General features: G+C 32.6%; 1 protein-coding gene and 1 long non-coding RNA gene across 3 annotated transcripts in view; both read left to right on the top strand.

The window, feature by feature from the left end:
- The first annotated feature begins 2,075 nt into the window (after window positions 1-2,075).
- On the top strand, window positions 2,076-4,293 carry LOC115881448. Its single transcript, XR_004050050.1, has 2 exons — window positions 2,076-2,196; window positions 3,973-4,293. It is a non-coding gene; the product is annotated as an uncharacterized LOC115881448 (long non-coding RNA).
- A 213-nt stretch (window positions 4,294-4,506) lies between these two features.
- LOC115881443 (integrin beta-PS) overlaps window positions 4,507-18,646 on the top strand; it is a 36,363-nt gene continuing 22,223 nt past the window's right edge. The window contains exons 1-11 of one of the 2 annotated variants that reach the window (XM_030898918.1): window positions 4,507-4,679; window positions 5,415-5,588; window positions 5,647-5,959; window positions 7,465-7,693; window positions 8,397-8,481; window positions 13,827-13,997; window positions 14,074-14,460; window positions 14,807-14,974; window positions 15,039-15,278; window positions 16,005-16,292; window positions 18,007-18,145. In XM_030898918.1, the coding sequence (XP_030754778.1) occupies window positions 5,424-5,588; window positions 5,647-5,959; window positions 7,465-7,693; window positions 8,397-8,481; window positions 13,827-13,997; window positions 14,074-14,460; window positions 14,807-14,974; window positions 15,039-15,278; window positions 16,005-16,292; window positions 18,007-18,145 (2,185 nt within the window). In that variant the 5' untranslated portion in view covers window positions 4,507-4,679; window positions 5,415-5,423. Of the gene's footprint in view, window positions 4,680-5,414; window positions 5,589-5,646; window positions 5,960-7,464; window positions 7,694-8,396; window positions 8,482-11,141; window positions 11,227-13,826; window positions 13,998-14,073; window positions 14,461-14,806; window positions 14,975-15,038; window positions 15,279-16,004; window positions 16,293-18,006; window positions 18,146-18,646 lie in introns of both variants that reach the window. The other variant, XM_030898919.1, reaches the window with a different exon arrangement.

Genomic DNA, 18,646 nt, shown 5'->3' on the forward strand with positions numbered 1-18,646 from the left:
CACTTAAGCTTTATTGATGAATTGTTAGAGTCTTAAAAAACACATACAAAAATCACGATAAATAAAAAATTTATGGGCATTTTTAGGTTAAAACACTTAACAAAACGTGTAATATTTTCGTGTTTTTTTATGAGAAACAGAGTGACCATCATAGTGACCATATATCTGATAGTACTTTATGTCACTTAAACACCAAAATAATTAGTTTTTTGCACTACAATAACAAATAATACCAAAAATCAACCGACAAAATATGATTACAGAATCTAACCCAATATCTAAGTATGTACAGCTGATGAAGTAAACAAAAGTCCGCCCGTAGGCTGATCTTTTATAGAAGGCATTGTTCTGAGAACGGGGCTTTAAGCTCCGTTCTCAGAACAACGTCGTGTCGCGGGCGACACAGTTTGACATTTCAAACAACCAATGGGAGCTGTACTAAATTTAAAATTGACAGCTGTTTGAATTTTGTACAAATCTGATTGGTTCTTTTGTCGTGTCGCTGGCGACAGTCGCAGTTCTGAGAACGGGGCTTTATACAGTGGGAAAATTTGCGGTAAACAGGCAGTTCTAAAAAGTTTTCGAAAAATATACAGGGAAATTTAAAAGAAAATGCACGATTTTCACCATCATCTTTTAGCGAAAAAAAAAACTCATAGACGTGTTCTTGGGGTCGAAATATACCACCCCTGAAAATATTTGCACTTATTTAAGACTCACCCTGTATATTTAAGTGGGCCGAAAAACGCTCTTTACCATCTTTTAACGGGAGATGCGCTAATATCTCACCGACACTTTACGACATCGTCGATTGATTTCCTTTTTACTTATTATTTATTTTTTTTCTCTAATTTCGATTTTTCGAAATTAGAAAAAAATAAACAGCTAAAGGCAAGAAAATATTATTTATTAATCAACATTATTTTATAGTGACCTAAGCCCTCCCAAAAGACTTGAGCCCCCTAAAAGTCTGTGTCTAGTTGCGCCCCTGCACCCATTTCATTTCAAATAATGAAATGGGTGCTTTTCATCCATTCATTAACCCTAGAAGGATAAAACTGTAATTTTTAGAATGTTTATTTTGTTGTATTTTTTTGTTATGTTTATATTATTTTGTAAATTTAATGTTAATAAAAAATGTTAAATAATAAATACGGATATTTTTTTTAATTCATCTACGGGATATTTCAACTAAAAGTATTTTAGAAAACTAAGAATTTATAAAATACTAAGATACTAAAAAATGTATCTAAATACAAGATATAAGTTGAAATTAATAAAAGTACGGTATGATAAAAAAAAAAACGGCGTTCAGTTGGCTTGGAAATGACGATCGATGACATTTCCAGTATAATTTTACAAATAAATGACAGTGACCTTAATTTCAGAGCCATCGCTGACGCCGTTTTTTTTCGATCATATTGTATTTCAAATAGATGAAAATACGTATTTTGTATCGTATACCTTTATTTCAAATAATACTTGTATCTCTGAAATAAGTCACATCTCTGTTCATACCAATTTAATGTTCTTTGAAGAAAAATATACACCCAATTGACGCATTATAACATGACAAGTATCGAAAAATAAATTTATTGCATGTATTTACCTTCTTGATTATTCAGCAGCATTAACTACTACTTCTAATATGAACTTCAATAAATTATACTCTGAAGTACTAATAATAATAAATAATAATATGGATATAAGATATTTATGACCTAGCCATATACCTACATCAATTAAACGAATAAAATTTTAATATTTAACCCTTATTATTATCCCTTTTGTTATAAATAAAAATCTCCATTAAGAATTAAAACACGTTTGTAAAAATACTTATTGTAATTTAAATTTTTAATATCAGTATGAAAACTATGTAAAAGAACTGAAGTTAATCTTTGGTATAAATAAGAATGGGATTATATATTGTCGGAATTAGCTAATAATATACAGGTGGGTGGTATTTAGTTAAACCAGGGATATTATAATTGTTAGAGTTATGAGCAATAAGATATCTTTGCGTATACGTCACAAATAGTATTGTATTTATAAGGAACTAATTTGGGGTAATTGTCACTTTATTTTTGGTGTTAAACAACCAAGAACTACTTGCTGAAGATGTTGCGAATTGTATTACTGACATTTGTCTTGGTTTCATGCGGTTACTGCAGTGTGCTGAGATGTGACTTGATAGTAAGTATATACCATAGTAAAATTAAATTTATTTTGTCCATAATCATACAATACAATTATTGTGTTAAAATAATTAATTTTTAATCTAGGAGCCTTGGAAAAATATATTTGATTGTCTAATGTTTTTCGTGGCCGGTTAAAAGATGCCCAAATCGTATTTTTAATCATAACTTTTTTTTTCAAATGGAACGAGGATGGCTCATTAGCATATTTAGAAAAAAACATTTTTTTACAAATAATTTGGTACCACATGCATACTTGGTATTTCGACTCAAATTGTCGTTATATTTATGGCCGTGGCACTTTAGAATGAAATCTAAATACTATTTTTAAGCAAAATTGTCAAAAATTGACCTGTGATATATCACTGTATTCAGAATGTAATTTTTTATCAAATAAAGTAAAAATACTGAGGGTGCCATTTAAAAATCAATCAACAGCATTTCCTGTGGAACAGGAAGTGAACGAAATTAATTGAATACGTCAATCAGTCCTGATTTATGTCACATACTAAAATATCAAATCTCTTTTTTTTAACTGAATAAATAAAAAAGTTATAGGAGTTATATGGTGAGCCGGTTTTGAAAAACACCCTGTATATCTACGTGTCTTTTTTTAAACTACAGTGATAGAACTGATTACTAACAATAATGTTTAGACAAAAACTATTTTTCAAATATGCTAATGAGCCACTCTCGTTCCATTTGAAACCGGCCAGGATAAGACACTAAAAACATTAGACGATCAAATCTATTTTTCCAAGGCTCCTTAAAAATTAGTGTTTTTAGCCATGGCACTCTAGATTAAAATTTAAAATACAATTTTGTTTTAAGCAAAAATGCCAAAAGTTGATATATGATATGTCATTCTATTCAGAGTGTCACTTTCGAATAAAGTTAAAAGTTAAATAAGTTAAAGTTAAAAAATACCGAGGGTGCCATTTAAAAATCAAAAGTTGCAGTCATTTCCGGTGAAACAGGAAGTGACCGAAAACAATTGAATACGTCAATCAATGGTTAATATATGTCATATATATTAATATAGGAAATATCGTTTTTTTTTAAATGAAAAAATAAAGAAGTTATAAGGGTGAGCCACTTTTGATACGCACCCGGTATGTACAAATGTTCTGATATCAAAATACATCAAATTTTACAGTGGATTTAAATCTATAAGAAAAAATAAGGGTATACGCATTCACCGTCAACTTCCGAATTTACCACCATATTGCAAATATTTTTTATCAGGGACACTCTGTATACTCGGCTCAACCAGGGACATTTTGTATTTTGTATACTGAGCAATATACAAGTTAATAATTAGTAATGAAAAATACGATTACTATAAAATAGTTCGAATACAAAAAAGGTAATTTACTGTAATTACTGAACAGTTTTAAGTAGAGCTTTGGATGTACAGAAAATGTACTCTAAAAATAAAACTATGACATTATACCATACGATCGAAAAAAACGGCGTCAGCGATGGCTATGATATGAAGATCGCTGTCATTTTATATGTAAAATTATAATATCATCGATTGTCATTTCCAAGCCAAAAAATAATTACAATATTAAATTAAATCACTCTGGAAAAACAAAGCAAAGTAAAAAAATAAAAAATACAACTTTAGTGTAAAAATAATTACAATATTAAATTAAATCACTCTGTATATCTACCAAACTGTTTTAAAATATGCCTTATTTCTTAGAAAACCTAATATTCATTTTTCTATAACACTGGACCACCCTGTATATATTTTTTACTTTATTTTTAGGATCCACACAGTAAAGAAAACGAACTCTGTTGGAGACAGTTGCTTTACAAGATCTACTACCCTCAGATAAATAGCGATCCTAGTCTAGAAAGTGTCCCAATACAAACACGAAACTCTGAAATAAGTAATTACCTTATGGATTACCTAAGAAGTTCCAAAATGAGCGGTAAAAGGAATCCAGACATCATGAAGTACATCACTGATTATAGCCAAGCAAAAGAAACCAACTAAACCCATCAAAATATCAAATAAAGTAATTTACCATTTCATAATTATCTTTTGTTATATTAAAAATTACTAATAAAGTCTTTAGCAAACGCGGTTGTGAGTTTTTTTTAATGTTTTGTATATATTAATACCCTATAAACAAGGTTAATACTGTATTTATATTTATAGCCATTAAAATTTAAATAAATTCAAAAATATGCGATTACCGCTATTTAATGTATAGATTTCTGTAATTTACAGAGCATATACTCCACCTAGCGGCAATTAGGAACACCAAAGTACAATTTGTCATGAATCTTTTCTCTGATTGGCAGTATTGAATAACATAGCCTCTTCCAAAAATGGTAGCATTTGATTACATTATTTTGTGAATGTTTGTGAGACAAAAGGGTGTGTATGCAAGTGTGTTTCGTGTTTAAATAGTGAAATGTGATTGTGTTCCTTCTATAATTAGTGCAATAGGATCGTTATCTCCAGAGGTATTTATATAAATTTACTATCTTATCAAGTACTGTCACCCATTTATCTTATCAACTTTCTTTTGTATTCATTTATATTTAATTCTTAATAAGTACCTATTGTACGTAATAAAACAAGTACATTTGTGTAGTATTTGTATACACACATGAGCAAATGATAATAGACCTTATCATAATATAGTTAATTTATAATTTCATCTAGGTCAAGATCAAGAAAATTAAGCTTTTTTAAACACAGAAACATATTTTCTTAGCTTGTAGATTTAAGTAAAACATCTCGAAAGTGTGTATTTCTTCAAAACATCCCTTTAAAGGGCCAGAGAGTAAACATTTGGCGACCTAATTATAGACTGTATCGCCCATTTTATAGAAATGTGTGGGTAGTGTTGTATTCATATTGATTAAGAAACTTCATTTATATATTATAGTCATTTTACGTTCACTGGTTTGTTTACGCTAGGTGACTCAATTTTCGATGTGATTAAGATTTTACTACGCTATTCATCTCTAAAAATATCTATATCCACCTTCAAAAAATATCACTGAACAAATTTTACACATAAAAATATTAGTCAATGATTTTCAAAGGAAGTAGTATACTGATATGAGCTAATATTTATTTTTTGCATCAGTGTGTATTCAGCTGTACACAATTTAAATATTATAGTGGTTTAAATGTTATAAATTTAATAAAATTATATATCTTCTTTAATTTGTTTCCTTTTTTCTATATAGGATTTAAACATGTATCCAATTCAGGTTGCTGTAGCTACCTACCTCTTCATATGCATTATCTCTAGTATAGTAGCCCAAGTGCCTCAAAGATTCACTGCCCAAAACCCGTGCACTTCCAAATCAACTTGCCAAGAATGCATTCAGACTCCTTCGTGTGCATGGTGCTATGATCCTGTAAGTTTTAATTCAATTCTGTCTAAATATTCATTCATTTTTGACTAAAATCTTTTAGGAATTTAGTGGTAGTGCTCGATGTTTCCAACCGTCATTCCCTATAGCCCCCAAAGATCAGTGCAAGGAAGAGTTTGTGTTCAATCCTGATAACACAATGAGTGTTATTAGTAATTTAGAGCTTTCCAAGGCCCATTCGAAGGCAGGCAGCGGTGGATACCATTGGGGAGTCGGTTATGAGGGTAGTTGGAATAATACGGAGAGTTGGGGCTCTCACATATATCAACAAGGGCAAAGTGGAGGTGGAGGTGGTGGTGGTGGTGGACAGATCGTTCAAGTTGCGCCACAAAGATTGAAGTTACAGTTAAGAGCAAGTAAGTTATTTTCGAGGTTATTTTCTACAGGGTGGCGGAATCTCAAAGGAGAAAGGTGGTTTGTCTTGAAGTAAAATTGTGTGATCATATTTTAGTTAATTTAAAGCATTTTTTAAAATTATATAGTTTTTAAGATTGCCATAAAAAAGTTACACATCAAATTTGTGTTTTTTGTAATGGAACACACTATATATTAATTGATTTTCGGATTGTAGGGAAAAAATAAAGGTGAGTTTGATTAGAAAAACATATTACTAAAATGTAAAGTTTTTAACATAATTTAACATTTTCTAAAAGTGAAGAATAAATTTTAAATTTTAATAAAAGCTATCTAAATTGGAATTTACCTGGTCTAGCCTAATATGTAGTTAAAGTAACCATTGTACTTTAAATCAAATTAAAACTTGACCCACCCGTAAAGTTATACAGGGTGAGACAAAATTAATATTAAGGTGCGTTCACAGCGGCTGCGCCGCGCAAATCGTTTTTTTAACATATACGTACTTTTTTGCTCGCTAAAAAAATACACTTCAAAAGTGCATGTTAAAAAAATGTTTTGCACGGCGCGGCGCGGAGCGGCGCAGCCGGTTTGAACGCACCTTTAGACATTGGTCACACTTTTAAAAGTATGTTACACTTTTATTTCAAACGGAACACCCAGTATATTATTCCGATATTTAATGGGTAATTCATGTCTTCAAAATACTATTAAGGTTGCCTACCCCTGACACAAAGATTTTCTTAGATATTTTCATTTTTATGATTTAGTATCAGTAGATCTTTATTATTTGATAAAATCTATGTGGCTGTGATATGCCCGATGTTACTTCAACATAACTGTTAAATTAGTTCAACTTTAACAACTAGTTATCCTTCTGCGTCAGTTAAAACAATAAAAATTGTCAGAAATTTGCTGAAAATGGTAACTTATCCTACAGCAGAGAGAATTGATATGATTCTATTAATTCGTGAATGCAACACGCATCGGGTCTAGTTTTAATTTGATTTAAAGTGCATACCAGGTAAATTCCAATTTAGTTAGTTTTTATTGAAATTTAAAATGTATTCCTCATTTTTAGAAAATGTTACAACCTACCCAACTATAATAAAACTCATCTTTATTTTTTTCTCAGAATCCGAAAATCAATTAATACATAGGGTGTTCCATTACAAAAAACACAACTTTGATGTGTAACTTTTTTTGAGGATATTCTGTGCCCTGTAGAACTATATAATTTCAAAAAATGTTTTCAATTAACCTTCATATGTTCTTCTTACAAAATTTCATTTTAATACAAAGCTTTGGAGCACTTTGCTTCGTCTGAGAGGCGACACCCTGTACATAATAAGGTATAGGTATAAGATGTCTATATCTATGTGGCGGATTCATCTCTCCAAAAAAATCCTTTATGGGTATTTAAGTATTTAATTTTAAGTGGCAAAATACCCATAAAGGATTTTTTTGGAGAAAGGTATAGGTATATTTAGATTTAATTGTGTTCTAGGACAGTCTTTTAGTATTTACATGAGTTACACCCAAGCAGAAGACTACCCAGTGGACCTGTACTATCTTATGGACCTCAGTAGGTCTATGTTAGATGACAAGGAAAAACTGTCCTCTTTGGGGGATCAATTGGCCCAAACTATGCAGAACATTACTTCAAACTTCACACTTGGATTTGGAAGTTTTGTGGATAAAGTTGTTATGCCATATGTCAGCACGCTTCCTGAAAAGTATGTAGTTATTTTTAGTTAGTTTTGCTGAATAGTATTTATACTCATATTTTGAGGAGAATTATATAATTTTTTATTTGTTGTTTTTATGAATGAAGGCTAGGTCATATATACTTTTGTGGATGAAGCTATAATATTTATTTTTAATACCGTATGATCGAAAAAAACCGGCGTCAAAGACGGCTGGGGAATAACAATCGATGATAATTTTGGCGGGGTGAAGCACTAGACATTATTTGCTTGGTCCGTACTTTTCTTCATATTTTCATGGCGCGTACTGTCAGTTGGCCTTGTAGAGGTTGTTAAGAAGGTTGTAATTTATTTTTATATTGGGTAAAAATGATTTTTAAAGGTGTATTTTAAAATTCGAGAAAAAAATATTTTTTTTTGGAAATAGATTTGTGTCCTCGTTTGTGTCTGAAAACGTTCTATCCGTTTTTAATCTCTCTATAATTAGTGTTATTTTTTTGACACTTTTTAGTAAATGACGCCTAGAGATTGACCTCGCCGAAATTATTATCGATTGTCAGCAGTCTTTGAAGTTGTTTTTTTATGATCATACAGGATTTCAATCAGTATAAATCGCTTCTTAGTCATATAGAAAGATGTAGAAAAAAAAACTTATGATATATTGACATCCGTGTAGTATATATGTTCTAGTAAGTGAAGCCTAGCTTTGATATGTCTTACCTGTGTTACCTAGGTTGCAGAGACCTTGTGACGTGTGCGTAGCACCATACGGATTTCACCATCATCTGAGTTTAAGCACTAATACATATATGTTTTCAGTAAGTTTCCATGCAAAAAGTCAATTTTTGCTAGACTTTTATACAATTATTATTCCTTATTTATCTTTCGTTCATCTCATTTGCTCTGACTTGCTATCAATGTATAGATGTATATGTATGCGTGTTATCAGTGGTACATGTTTTTGTTTGACAGGTATACTTAGGTTTGCAGGATTCTTGGGGGCTACGTGGTTTTGTGATGCAGCATGCAGGCATGTTGGTAGAAGGAAGATTATATTCTTTTCTTACATGTTTATTATTATTTGTAATGTTACATAGAAAATTAGGTTATGTTTTATGTTATTCATTTGAATAAAGATATTAAGGAAGCAGTACAACAGACTCTAAAGTGAAGCTCGATGAGGGATTTATGGTCTTATATTCAGGTTCATCAGTGCCGTTCTAATTTTATTTAAAACTTGTAAAAATGTAATGTGTAGTTGACTCAATAATTTGTTGATTTTGTTTTACGTTATTAAAAAATATTTCAATTTCAATAATTTCTTATGATAATAGATAAGTTATAATAGTTATTTAACAACAAAAATATCAGGTACGCTACTGAAATGCCTAAGTCAAATTGGGCGGATTCAGTAAACACACCAGTATCAACCGGTAATGACCCACCGATAACTTTTTATTGAACGATCGAGACAACAAAAAATGTGACAGGTGACAATTATGACAACATGCGCTGACCGGTATGTACATAAACCGGAAACAAAATACGGTAGGCTCTCAAGTGACCACAACCGGTGAGTTACCATTGGCATTCACTTTAATTTTCTACACCGGTGGACTAACCGGTGTGTGTACTGAATGCGCCCATTGACGTTGCACAACTAACTATTTTACAGTCTTTTTTTGGATTCGCAATAATGTATAATGTCACTATTAATTTAAGTTCTGACACAGTATTCTTCTAAATTTACTACTTCTAATCAAAACCATTTGTAGAATAAATCAGAAATAACGTAAAATAAGCTCAGAAAAGCCCAACAAATTGACAAAATTTCAAATCAAATCAAATGTGTCAATTAAAACGTCAAACAGAACTGCCAAAAATGGGGATTTAGGATATCAATTTATGTCTTTAATATTTTTATTCAAAGTTTTATACAGTGACCATCAAAAAGTCTTTGCAACAATTTTTTTTTTTATTGAAATATATTGTTAGTCTAAGGTAATTTATTTCTCGATAACTCAATAATAAACAAATTTCTAATTTATTGTGAACTTTTTGGAGGTCAGTATACCATGTTATGACAATAATACAAGTAGTATAATAGAACAAAATAGTTAAAGTATACTTACCGTGATGTTTATTGCAATCTTAGATCTTCTAACCTACGTAGATAGTCACTTCATTCTTGTTGAAAACATATCAGTGAGTTTTTTTTTGTTTGAACTTGACAACGTAGCAAAAATCCGCTAAAAGTTGGCACTCATGTTCAATATCGTATTGCACAAACTCAGATACCCCACATGGATTCAAGGATAGGTTTATAGGCATGGTGCATTTTCCGAGGGTACTGCCACAATTCATATACACATTATTCAAATACACGAGCTTAAATAGCGAGTACACAAAAAATTTGTTATATTATTTGAAAAGTATTGCAGTTAGTAGGTGCAGTTTGTAATAATTTAAAAAAAAATGTAAGCTTTTTCATATTTTCAGAAGGTCTAACGTTTATTATAATTTATTATTCATGTTAATAAAACTTTTTAGATGGGTAATAACACGCCGACTGCTTTAACTACGGTAGGCGAGCATAGTTTTACGCACCTGTTTTGCTAGTTGGGACACAATTGGGTTAATCTGAACTATAACAATTTTTTTAAAGGTACATAATTATAATTTTAGAAGTCGAATTTTCTGAATCTATTTTTGCTTTTGATTAAATCGGTGTGAAAACCTGGAAACCTGTAAAATTTTGTTCTGGGAGAGTTGTATTGAGCCTAAAGGCTGACGCTCACTAGAGGGAAGCGCGACGGAGCGCAAGGCAGCGCGGCGAAAAGGAATGTTTATAATACATAGTTTTAAATGGGAGCGCGCTCACTTGGCGGAAACGCAGCGGTCGGCAGCGAAACGATTTAAAACTATGTATTATAAAAAATCCTTTTCGCCGCTCCGGCGCGCTTCCGTCTAGTGAGCGTCAGCCTTAAGAGTTGTTATTGCGCCTAACAACCATGCTATACCGACCTCCTTTACGTGTTAACATTTTTTCGACAATTTTATTGTCATTTGAAACTGTTACACAATGCTTCACCCAGTTTGGATTTGTTTTCAGTTAATTTTTACTACCTGAAACAGCATTAAATGAATACACGCATTTCATACCTGAGAATTTTATAGGTTCAATAACTGCACTAGTAAAAATCAAAATATTTATATATTATGACAGGCCACGATTTCAATATTATTTCAGTTCGATAAACGATAACCGGGACGGCGTGAAATAAAGTTAGTCGGACAGTTATGATTTCTGCCGTACAGAGCGCTGCTGTCGGAATTTTATAAATCCGTTGAAATATTGAAATGCACCTTGTTAACCTTGTTTTCTAAAAAGAACTAAAAGTTGTTTGCAATACCTTATGGCGTAGCTTATAGGATCTAAGATTGTAACAAACGTTAGAAAGAGTATGTTTCGTTGTAGTTTAGTGCATCCCTGCGCTGATTGCGCTGCCCCCTATGGTTACCACAATATGATGCGTTTGTCCCAAGACACCTATCTCTTTTCAGTAAGTCACAGGACGACTAACGACGAATTTCTGAATCTAACCCCGTTTTAGTGTCTTTATTTTTTTAATTCTCTAATATTTTAACAGTTTCTGTCTTTCTGTATAACAAGTAACATACACATATTTGATACTTTTCCTTTTCTAGCAATTTCTAAGAATATCGCGATTGACATAGAAGTTACTGAGTTTAGAATTTACAGAATCTTATTTCTTTTATAAATTTACATTTATTTTTTATTTCTCTGTTCTGTTTCAAACGGTTTGTTTAAATTTTCCTTGTATATGTTAGGTCAAAATAACGGCCTGTTCCACTGCGATTACTGCATATTCCTTTTCATCTTACAATGCCCTGTTAGTAGATCCCGAGGGGTGTCTCACTATTGGAATTACATGTACATTTTCTTGGCAGTCGCTGGCAGTCTTATGACAGTCGCTGGCAGTCTTATGGCAGTCCCCTATAATAATTACATGGCAGTCATAGGCAGTCTTCTTCATAGTCATTGGCAGTCGCTTAGCAGTGGAAGGATATTTTGGCAGTACGTGTACATTTTTTACCCGAGCGAGACACCCCTCGGTAGATCCACTACCGCTTTGACTCTGTTTCTGTCTTTGCTTATCAGGTTTGTCGTGAATTTTGGCGAATGTCCACTATGATTTTTTTCGCCTGTCTACCCTGGTGAATCTCTCCACCATTCTAGAGATTTGTTGTGCAACGCCGTAGAAGGGTTCTGGACCTATAAATGGCATTATATCTTTTATTACAGTGTATTTTATGATCTATGTCTCAGGAGAAGAGGGACAAAGATTTTTGTTGGTTAAGGAAATTTTTATAACCAGTATAATAAGAAATATGAAATTTGTCTTCGTGGATTCTAAACTCAATGGATTTTGTAATTTAACGAGTTATATTTATCCTTATATTGCTGTTCCGTAGCAACATATCCCTTTTAAAAACTAAAATACGAGTATTAATGTACTACCAGTTCTGTATTTTACTGTCATTATTATCCTTTTAATACCTTTAATACAAGCAACTGTTACATACACTTATTAACATATCTATACCTCCCCGATTTACCTACTTATTTATTTATAACCCCCATTACTTATACCATGTATGTATATAATATTTAATGTTTTTGGTCCTATATTGTTTTTAACAATACTAAGTAGAGTATAAATCTAATATTATAGTGGTTGGCTTGGTTTAAAATATTTTTACTAATACGTATTTTGGTTTGTTATTTTATTTTCTGCAGCTAATATTTAATTTTCATTTTCCTCACTAAAACATAGTAGAGTAGTATGCTAAGTAGAGTTCATATCATTGCGAAAAAGTATTTAATTATAGAATTACTGGAAAATAAAGTATTTTACCAGAGACAATCCCTACAAAACCTATTTTGTTTAGGTGGATTTTAAATCGCGGTCCTCAGTTGTATAATGGCCGATTCTGTGAAACATTAAATCGACTATTACTCACGAGATATCTGTTATGAATGAGCAATGCGTCTAAATATATTTTATTAAAATTTAAAACTATACAAATAAAAAGTTCAAATTATTTTTCACTACAACTCGCGATATACGGGAAAATTGCAGATCAAGAATAATTTACGATATTTCCCAAACAATGCCACGTTGCCAACCACCACGTTGGGATCAAAATGTTGCAAAATTACTTAAAACTAGAGGGATCGGCTGCGCCGAAGCAGCAAGCATGGCCCTAGGCAAGAAGTGGCAAAATTTTATTTATGGAAAGTAGCTACTAGAAGCCTACACCTTCGGGTAGAAGGCCTTCGATTATATGTATAAATATATAAAATTTAAAACTGTTATTTATAAATAAAAGTTATCAGCAGTTATTGCTTCCCAAAGTAACAGTTCTGTTTGAAACTGGTTGTTATTTAACGATCTGTTATTTTCAAACTGATTTATAAATAAAAGTTATCATTAATTATTGCTTTCCAATATAATATTTCTGTTTGAAACTGGTTGTTATTTAATCATCTGTTATTTTCAAACTGTTATTTATAAATCAGTTCTGTTTGGAACTGATTATTATTTAATGATCTGGTGTTTTAAGACTCTTAATTAAGATTTATAAATAAGGGTTAGCAACAGTTTATACTTTCTAAAATAACAGTGATGTGGAATCGGCATAGCGTCGCTTAGAAATTCTACCAAGCGCGCAACAGTTCCAAAAAAGAATCAAAGGAACAGTTGTTGCTTCATAAAAATATCAGTTATTTAAATAATAATACTTTGACATCTATGGTTTCTCATATGAAGTTGGGTAAACAATAGTCGCAATATATAAAAAATGTTTATTAGCCATATAAAATGAATATTAAGCTGTTATTGTTAATAACGATAACAGTTCCGGCGGGTATTTAGAAATAACAGTTTTTCCACCTCTGTTACCTGTAAAAATCTGATCTACAACTAGTATCAAAATAGGATTGATATAAGTATGTTTGCAATAATATGAACTTGGCTTTAAGATATGCATGTAATTATAACATCAGCTGTAAATATATTCACGTTCAAATAAACGACGTTTAATAAACGTTTTTTTATCGAAAATTCACGTTGCTTAGAGAATGGTGAAACAAGCCAACGTTTCCGGAAACTTGGACGCGCCGGAAGGAGGTTTCGACGCCATCATGCAAGCCGTCGTGTGTAGAAATAACATCGGTTGGAGAGAAAGAGCTAGAAGACTGTTGGTGTTTTCTACCGATGCCAGTTTTCACTATGCTGGAGATGGAAAAGTGAGTCAACTGTCCCTGTTTTTAAGCAAATTTTAATTTTTGATTTTCTTAATACCATCATTAAATTTTATTTTAGTTGGGAGGTATTGTAAAACCGAACGACGGTCATTGTCATTTGAGCAACGAAGGATACTATAGCGAGTCTTCCTACCAAGATTACCCATCTATAGAGCAGATTAACTTGGCTGTCAAAAAGAACTCCATCAATGTTATTTTTGCTGTCACTGGAAGTACTATTGGCATATACGAACAACTTGCCAAACATGTTGAAGGAGCATCAGTGGCCAAACTAGAAAAAGACAGCTCTAATATAGTGGATCTGATCAAGGAACAGTATGAACAGATCTCGTCTGTCGTCGAAATGAAGCACAACGCTTCCAGTGCTGTTAGCATAAGATTTTTTACCAAATGTCTGAATTCTACTGGTGCCCTGGTGAATACAAACAAATGTGCAAATATTAAGGTAAGCTATGCTTTAGATAAATAAAAAATTCGGCGTCAGAGAAATAAATAAGCCTAGAGGTCTTTTAAAATATTAATTGCCATTTAGTTTGTACGGCCAAGGTCAGTATTCTTCATCACTACCGATCGCTATTTCGTTACAGAGTTCCAGCCAAGGTTTCTTTATTTATATTATTTCTTTGAGATACATTTTATGGCTTATGCGGTATTGCCAAGAGGGTGAAATTTTCCTGAATTTTAAGGATTTTCTCTGTATTATTGTATGCGGTGTTGCCATGAGGTGGAAATTTTCCTCACATTTAGGAATATTGCCCCTATTATGTTTAATATTTTTTCCGTTTTTTTAGGTGGGTGATGTAATAAACTTCAAAATCGACATCGAAGTGCTGAACTGCCCGAAATTACGAAAAGATCGCACGCAAACCATCAAAATCTATCCAGTCGGTATCAATGAAAGTTTAATCATGGACTTGGAGATGCTGTGCGGTTGCGACTGTGAACAACCAGGAGACAGAGTATTACCATACAAAATTATACTGTTTTAAAAATATATCTACAATATAATTTAATTTTTTCTAGTACTACTTAGAGAATGCTCCAGCCTGTCACCATCACGGTACCTACAAATGTGGTATTTGCGAGTGTAATCCTGGAGCGTTTGGGAGACATTGTGAATGCAATGCTGACGAAATTAACAAGTTGTCGTTCAATAAGACTTTGGGATGCATTAAACCGAACAGTACCACTGGACAGGAATGTTCTGGAAGGGGAACTTGCATTTGTGGACGGTGTGAGTGCGAATCCAGAGGTACTTTGGAGGTAAGTCTTTTGACAAGTGTCAAATAAAATTCCCATTTTATCACCGATATTTCACTTCAGTTTTAACCACAATACATACTTATACAAATATTTTTCTACAGCAAACAAATTCTCTCTCTCTCTCTCTCTCTTATTAGATGGAGTTATTAGCTAGCTTTCTGATTGAAAGCTGAAAAATGTAAAGTTCGAATTGGTTAACATTAGTCTTCACTTTTTGTGAGATTCTACGCAAGAGTCCATAAACTGATATTGAGCGCAGCTAAAACTCGCCGAAAGATCTATGTATTTTCTATAAAAGCTGAAAAACTTAAGTATGTAAAAAAACATTCCATTTTATTTCTTAAAAATATTATCTGTTAAATGCAGATCATTTTGCTTCTTCTTTTCTTTCTGATCTCTTTGCTAAGCAATCCCTATGCAGCAGGTTTGATGAAAGGCTGTAATTGTGTGTCAACTATCTTTTATTAGTATGTAAAGTTCGTAAAACTTGGTTGCCTCATAGTCATAAATTTGAACCTTAAGGTACCTCTACGAAATAAATAGAACAGCTAAGATCTATAAAGATCGCTAGAGATGATAAGAATTTGGCAAATTTAAAATTAAAGGTTAGAATGATATAGATCCGGTAGAACTGGAACCTGGATGTAGCTCAATGAAGCTTGATGCAACTCCGGACCCGACTCTTTAAAATACAGGATCTCTATTTTCTGTATGCATTTTTTGCAGAATATCTATGGCGACTACTGCGAGTGCGACAACTTCTCTTGCGAACGACACATGGGAGAACTGTGCAGCGGTGAAACCCACGGCATCTGCGATTGCGGCGTGTGCAACTGTAAACCCGGTTGGACTGGACCCAATTGCGCATGCGAGGCATCTACTGCGGGTTGTTACGCCCCTGACATCATAGGCGGGGAGATATGCTCTGGACACGGTACGTGCGTGTGCGGCGCTTGCCAGTGCGAGAACACCAAGGAAAGCCGTTATTCTGGAAAATTCTGCGAAGCATGTCCTGTAAGTAAAAGTAATTTCGACGAATAACATACAACTATTATATTTTCAGATATTTTAGAGTACACAAAATCAACACTTACAGAATTTTGTATCTTAAAAGATGGTTAATTAACATTAATCTTAATTTTTTACAGCCGTTCCTTTTGTCCTTATGCTACAGTACTAAAAGTTATTATTGGTGGCTCATATTATACAGATTATAATCTTTGTTTTTTCTTTATTGTTTTTCGTGGTTCCAATTTTCGGAATTGGGCACTAGTTAGGTTACTAGTTTGCGCACATAGCACGCCCACTTATGGCCTCTAAAATTGTGCACAGCGCCTGACCGGTACAGTTATTAGAGAGATATCGGAAAACCGAATAGCGTCATCCAGTATTTACGCGTACCTTATCATGGTTACGATATGCGCGAGTCAATTTTTAACGCAACACCCGCTAATAACGTTACCGCCTGACGTAATTTGCGGATCAATTACACCAAGCGCTCTTTCTAAATAACCTCTGATAACGTTTAAAAATTGCTTAAATGGGCATGTGCGGGTATTTGACAACCGGAGCCGACCGGCGAGATCTTTTATTTTAAGTTATGTTTGAATTGTTTTGAATTATTGCTTTAGTTTTATTAGGTAATTTGATATTTAAGTAGCTGGAATTAGTTTTAATTAAATAAATATGGGCCCAAAATATGGATTCCACCTCTTCCAATACTAAAGAACCTATAGTCTTAGGTTTACAGCAGATGACGACTTAGCCCTTCTAAGAGAATTTGTTGCTTGTTGCCCTAAACCCACTGGCAGACGTGGCATAATAAATACGTGGAATAAATAATTAGAACCACATAATACGTGGAATAAAGCACTGGAAATAAGCACTTTAGCCCTTTAGTTTTAAAATACCTAATAAACAAAACAATTTCAAAGTTAGGTTAAGTTTAAATAGCGGACGCGACGCGATCAGAATTTTTTCCGATCCGATAACTATAAATGAAGAGAGTTAATACCACCTCACGTAAAGTAAATAACACCTGGCCTTATTAACGTCCATGCACGCTATTCGGTTTAGCGATATCTCTCTATTACGCTGTTTATTGTTATTTTACGCGAGTTTATTTTCGCGCACAGGAAATTTGACTCGTTTGCACATCGTCATAAAAAACAATTTTCGTACCACGAATTAGGGACAAGATTTTTATCTGTATACTTATAGGATACCTAATCTGTGATATTATTCTCTGGGTCTATACTTACTTTTCCCTCGATTTTTCCTCCACTTTAAAAAATGCAAAACGCACGCAATAAGACTAAACAAAATGTAAAAGCAGTATCGCAAATATTTATCGTTTTCCAGAACGCTGGTTATTTGACATAATTTGAGACAAGTAGTAACCTTTAATTTAACAAGAGTTTGGCAAGTTTCAAAAATCTTAAGTTGAGTGCATACGCATCTGCGTCGTTCACCGGTCCCTCACTCTAAACATATTGAAATATAATCTGTCATTTTTGAAATAAACCAATAAGACTGATTAAAAACAATAGGAGACGGCGCATGACGGATTTATACATTTAAGTAAAATATTAGAAACTTTTTTTAGTGAAATAAATGGATTGGTATGGACGTCATTTATCTTTTTTTTCTCATCGTCTGTCGAGATCACCCCCTACTCGTAAAACAGAATATAGATGAGTTGTAATTTTGCTTTTTAACGAATTTTTAGACTTGCCCCGATAGATGTCTGGAATTCAGGGATTGTGTTCAATGTCAACAGTATCATACGGGTCCATTGAAGGAACCTGATGTTTGTAGCGCGAACTGTACCAACGTGCCTGTTCCCATTGCAGTAGATACAGTTGAAGGTAATTATGTTTTTTTTTTCATTTATTTATTCAATTTTTTATAATCATATCAGATTTTATCGCACGTCTTATTAAATATTATTTGAGATTCAAATTAAAGGAAATTTTATGATTTTATAAATCAGTGATGTTTATTGATAAAAAAATATACCGGGTATCTCTAAATCAAAATCTAAACGACATCCCTTCTGACCTACAGGGTGTTAAAAATTAAAAAAAATCGGATTTACGAACTACTTTGGATATTTTCTTCAATTTTGGTATGTGGTTTTCAGGTACAAAAAGAGTTCATTTCCATTAACTTTTGTTATCCTACTCGAACCAGTTCTAACACTACTCTAACTAGATTGATATCTTGAGATTTTCTTGTACATCAAACGATTTTCAAGAAAAAAGTAACTCTTTACTTTTTTATAGAGTACATTTTTTAATTAATTGAGAATAATATACAGTACGTCTGCTGGATCTGTGTCTATGAAAGGAATGCGGACAAAAAACATT

Source organism: Sitophilus oryzae, unplaced genomic scaffold (assembly GCF_002938485.1).
Source record: "Sitophilus oryzae breed Bouriz unplaced genomic scaffold, Soryzae_2.0 scaffold_1720_pilon_pilon, whole genome shotgun sequence".
In the NCBI taxonomy this organism is placed as follows: Eukaryota; Metazoa; Arthropoda; class Insecta; order Coleoptera; family Curculionidae; genus Sitophilus; species Sitophilus oryzae.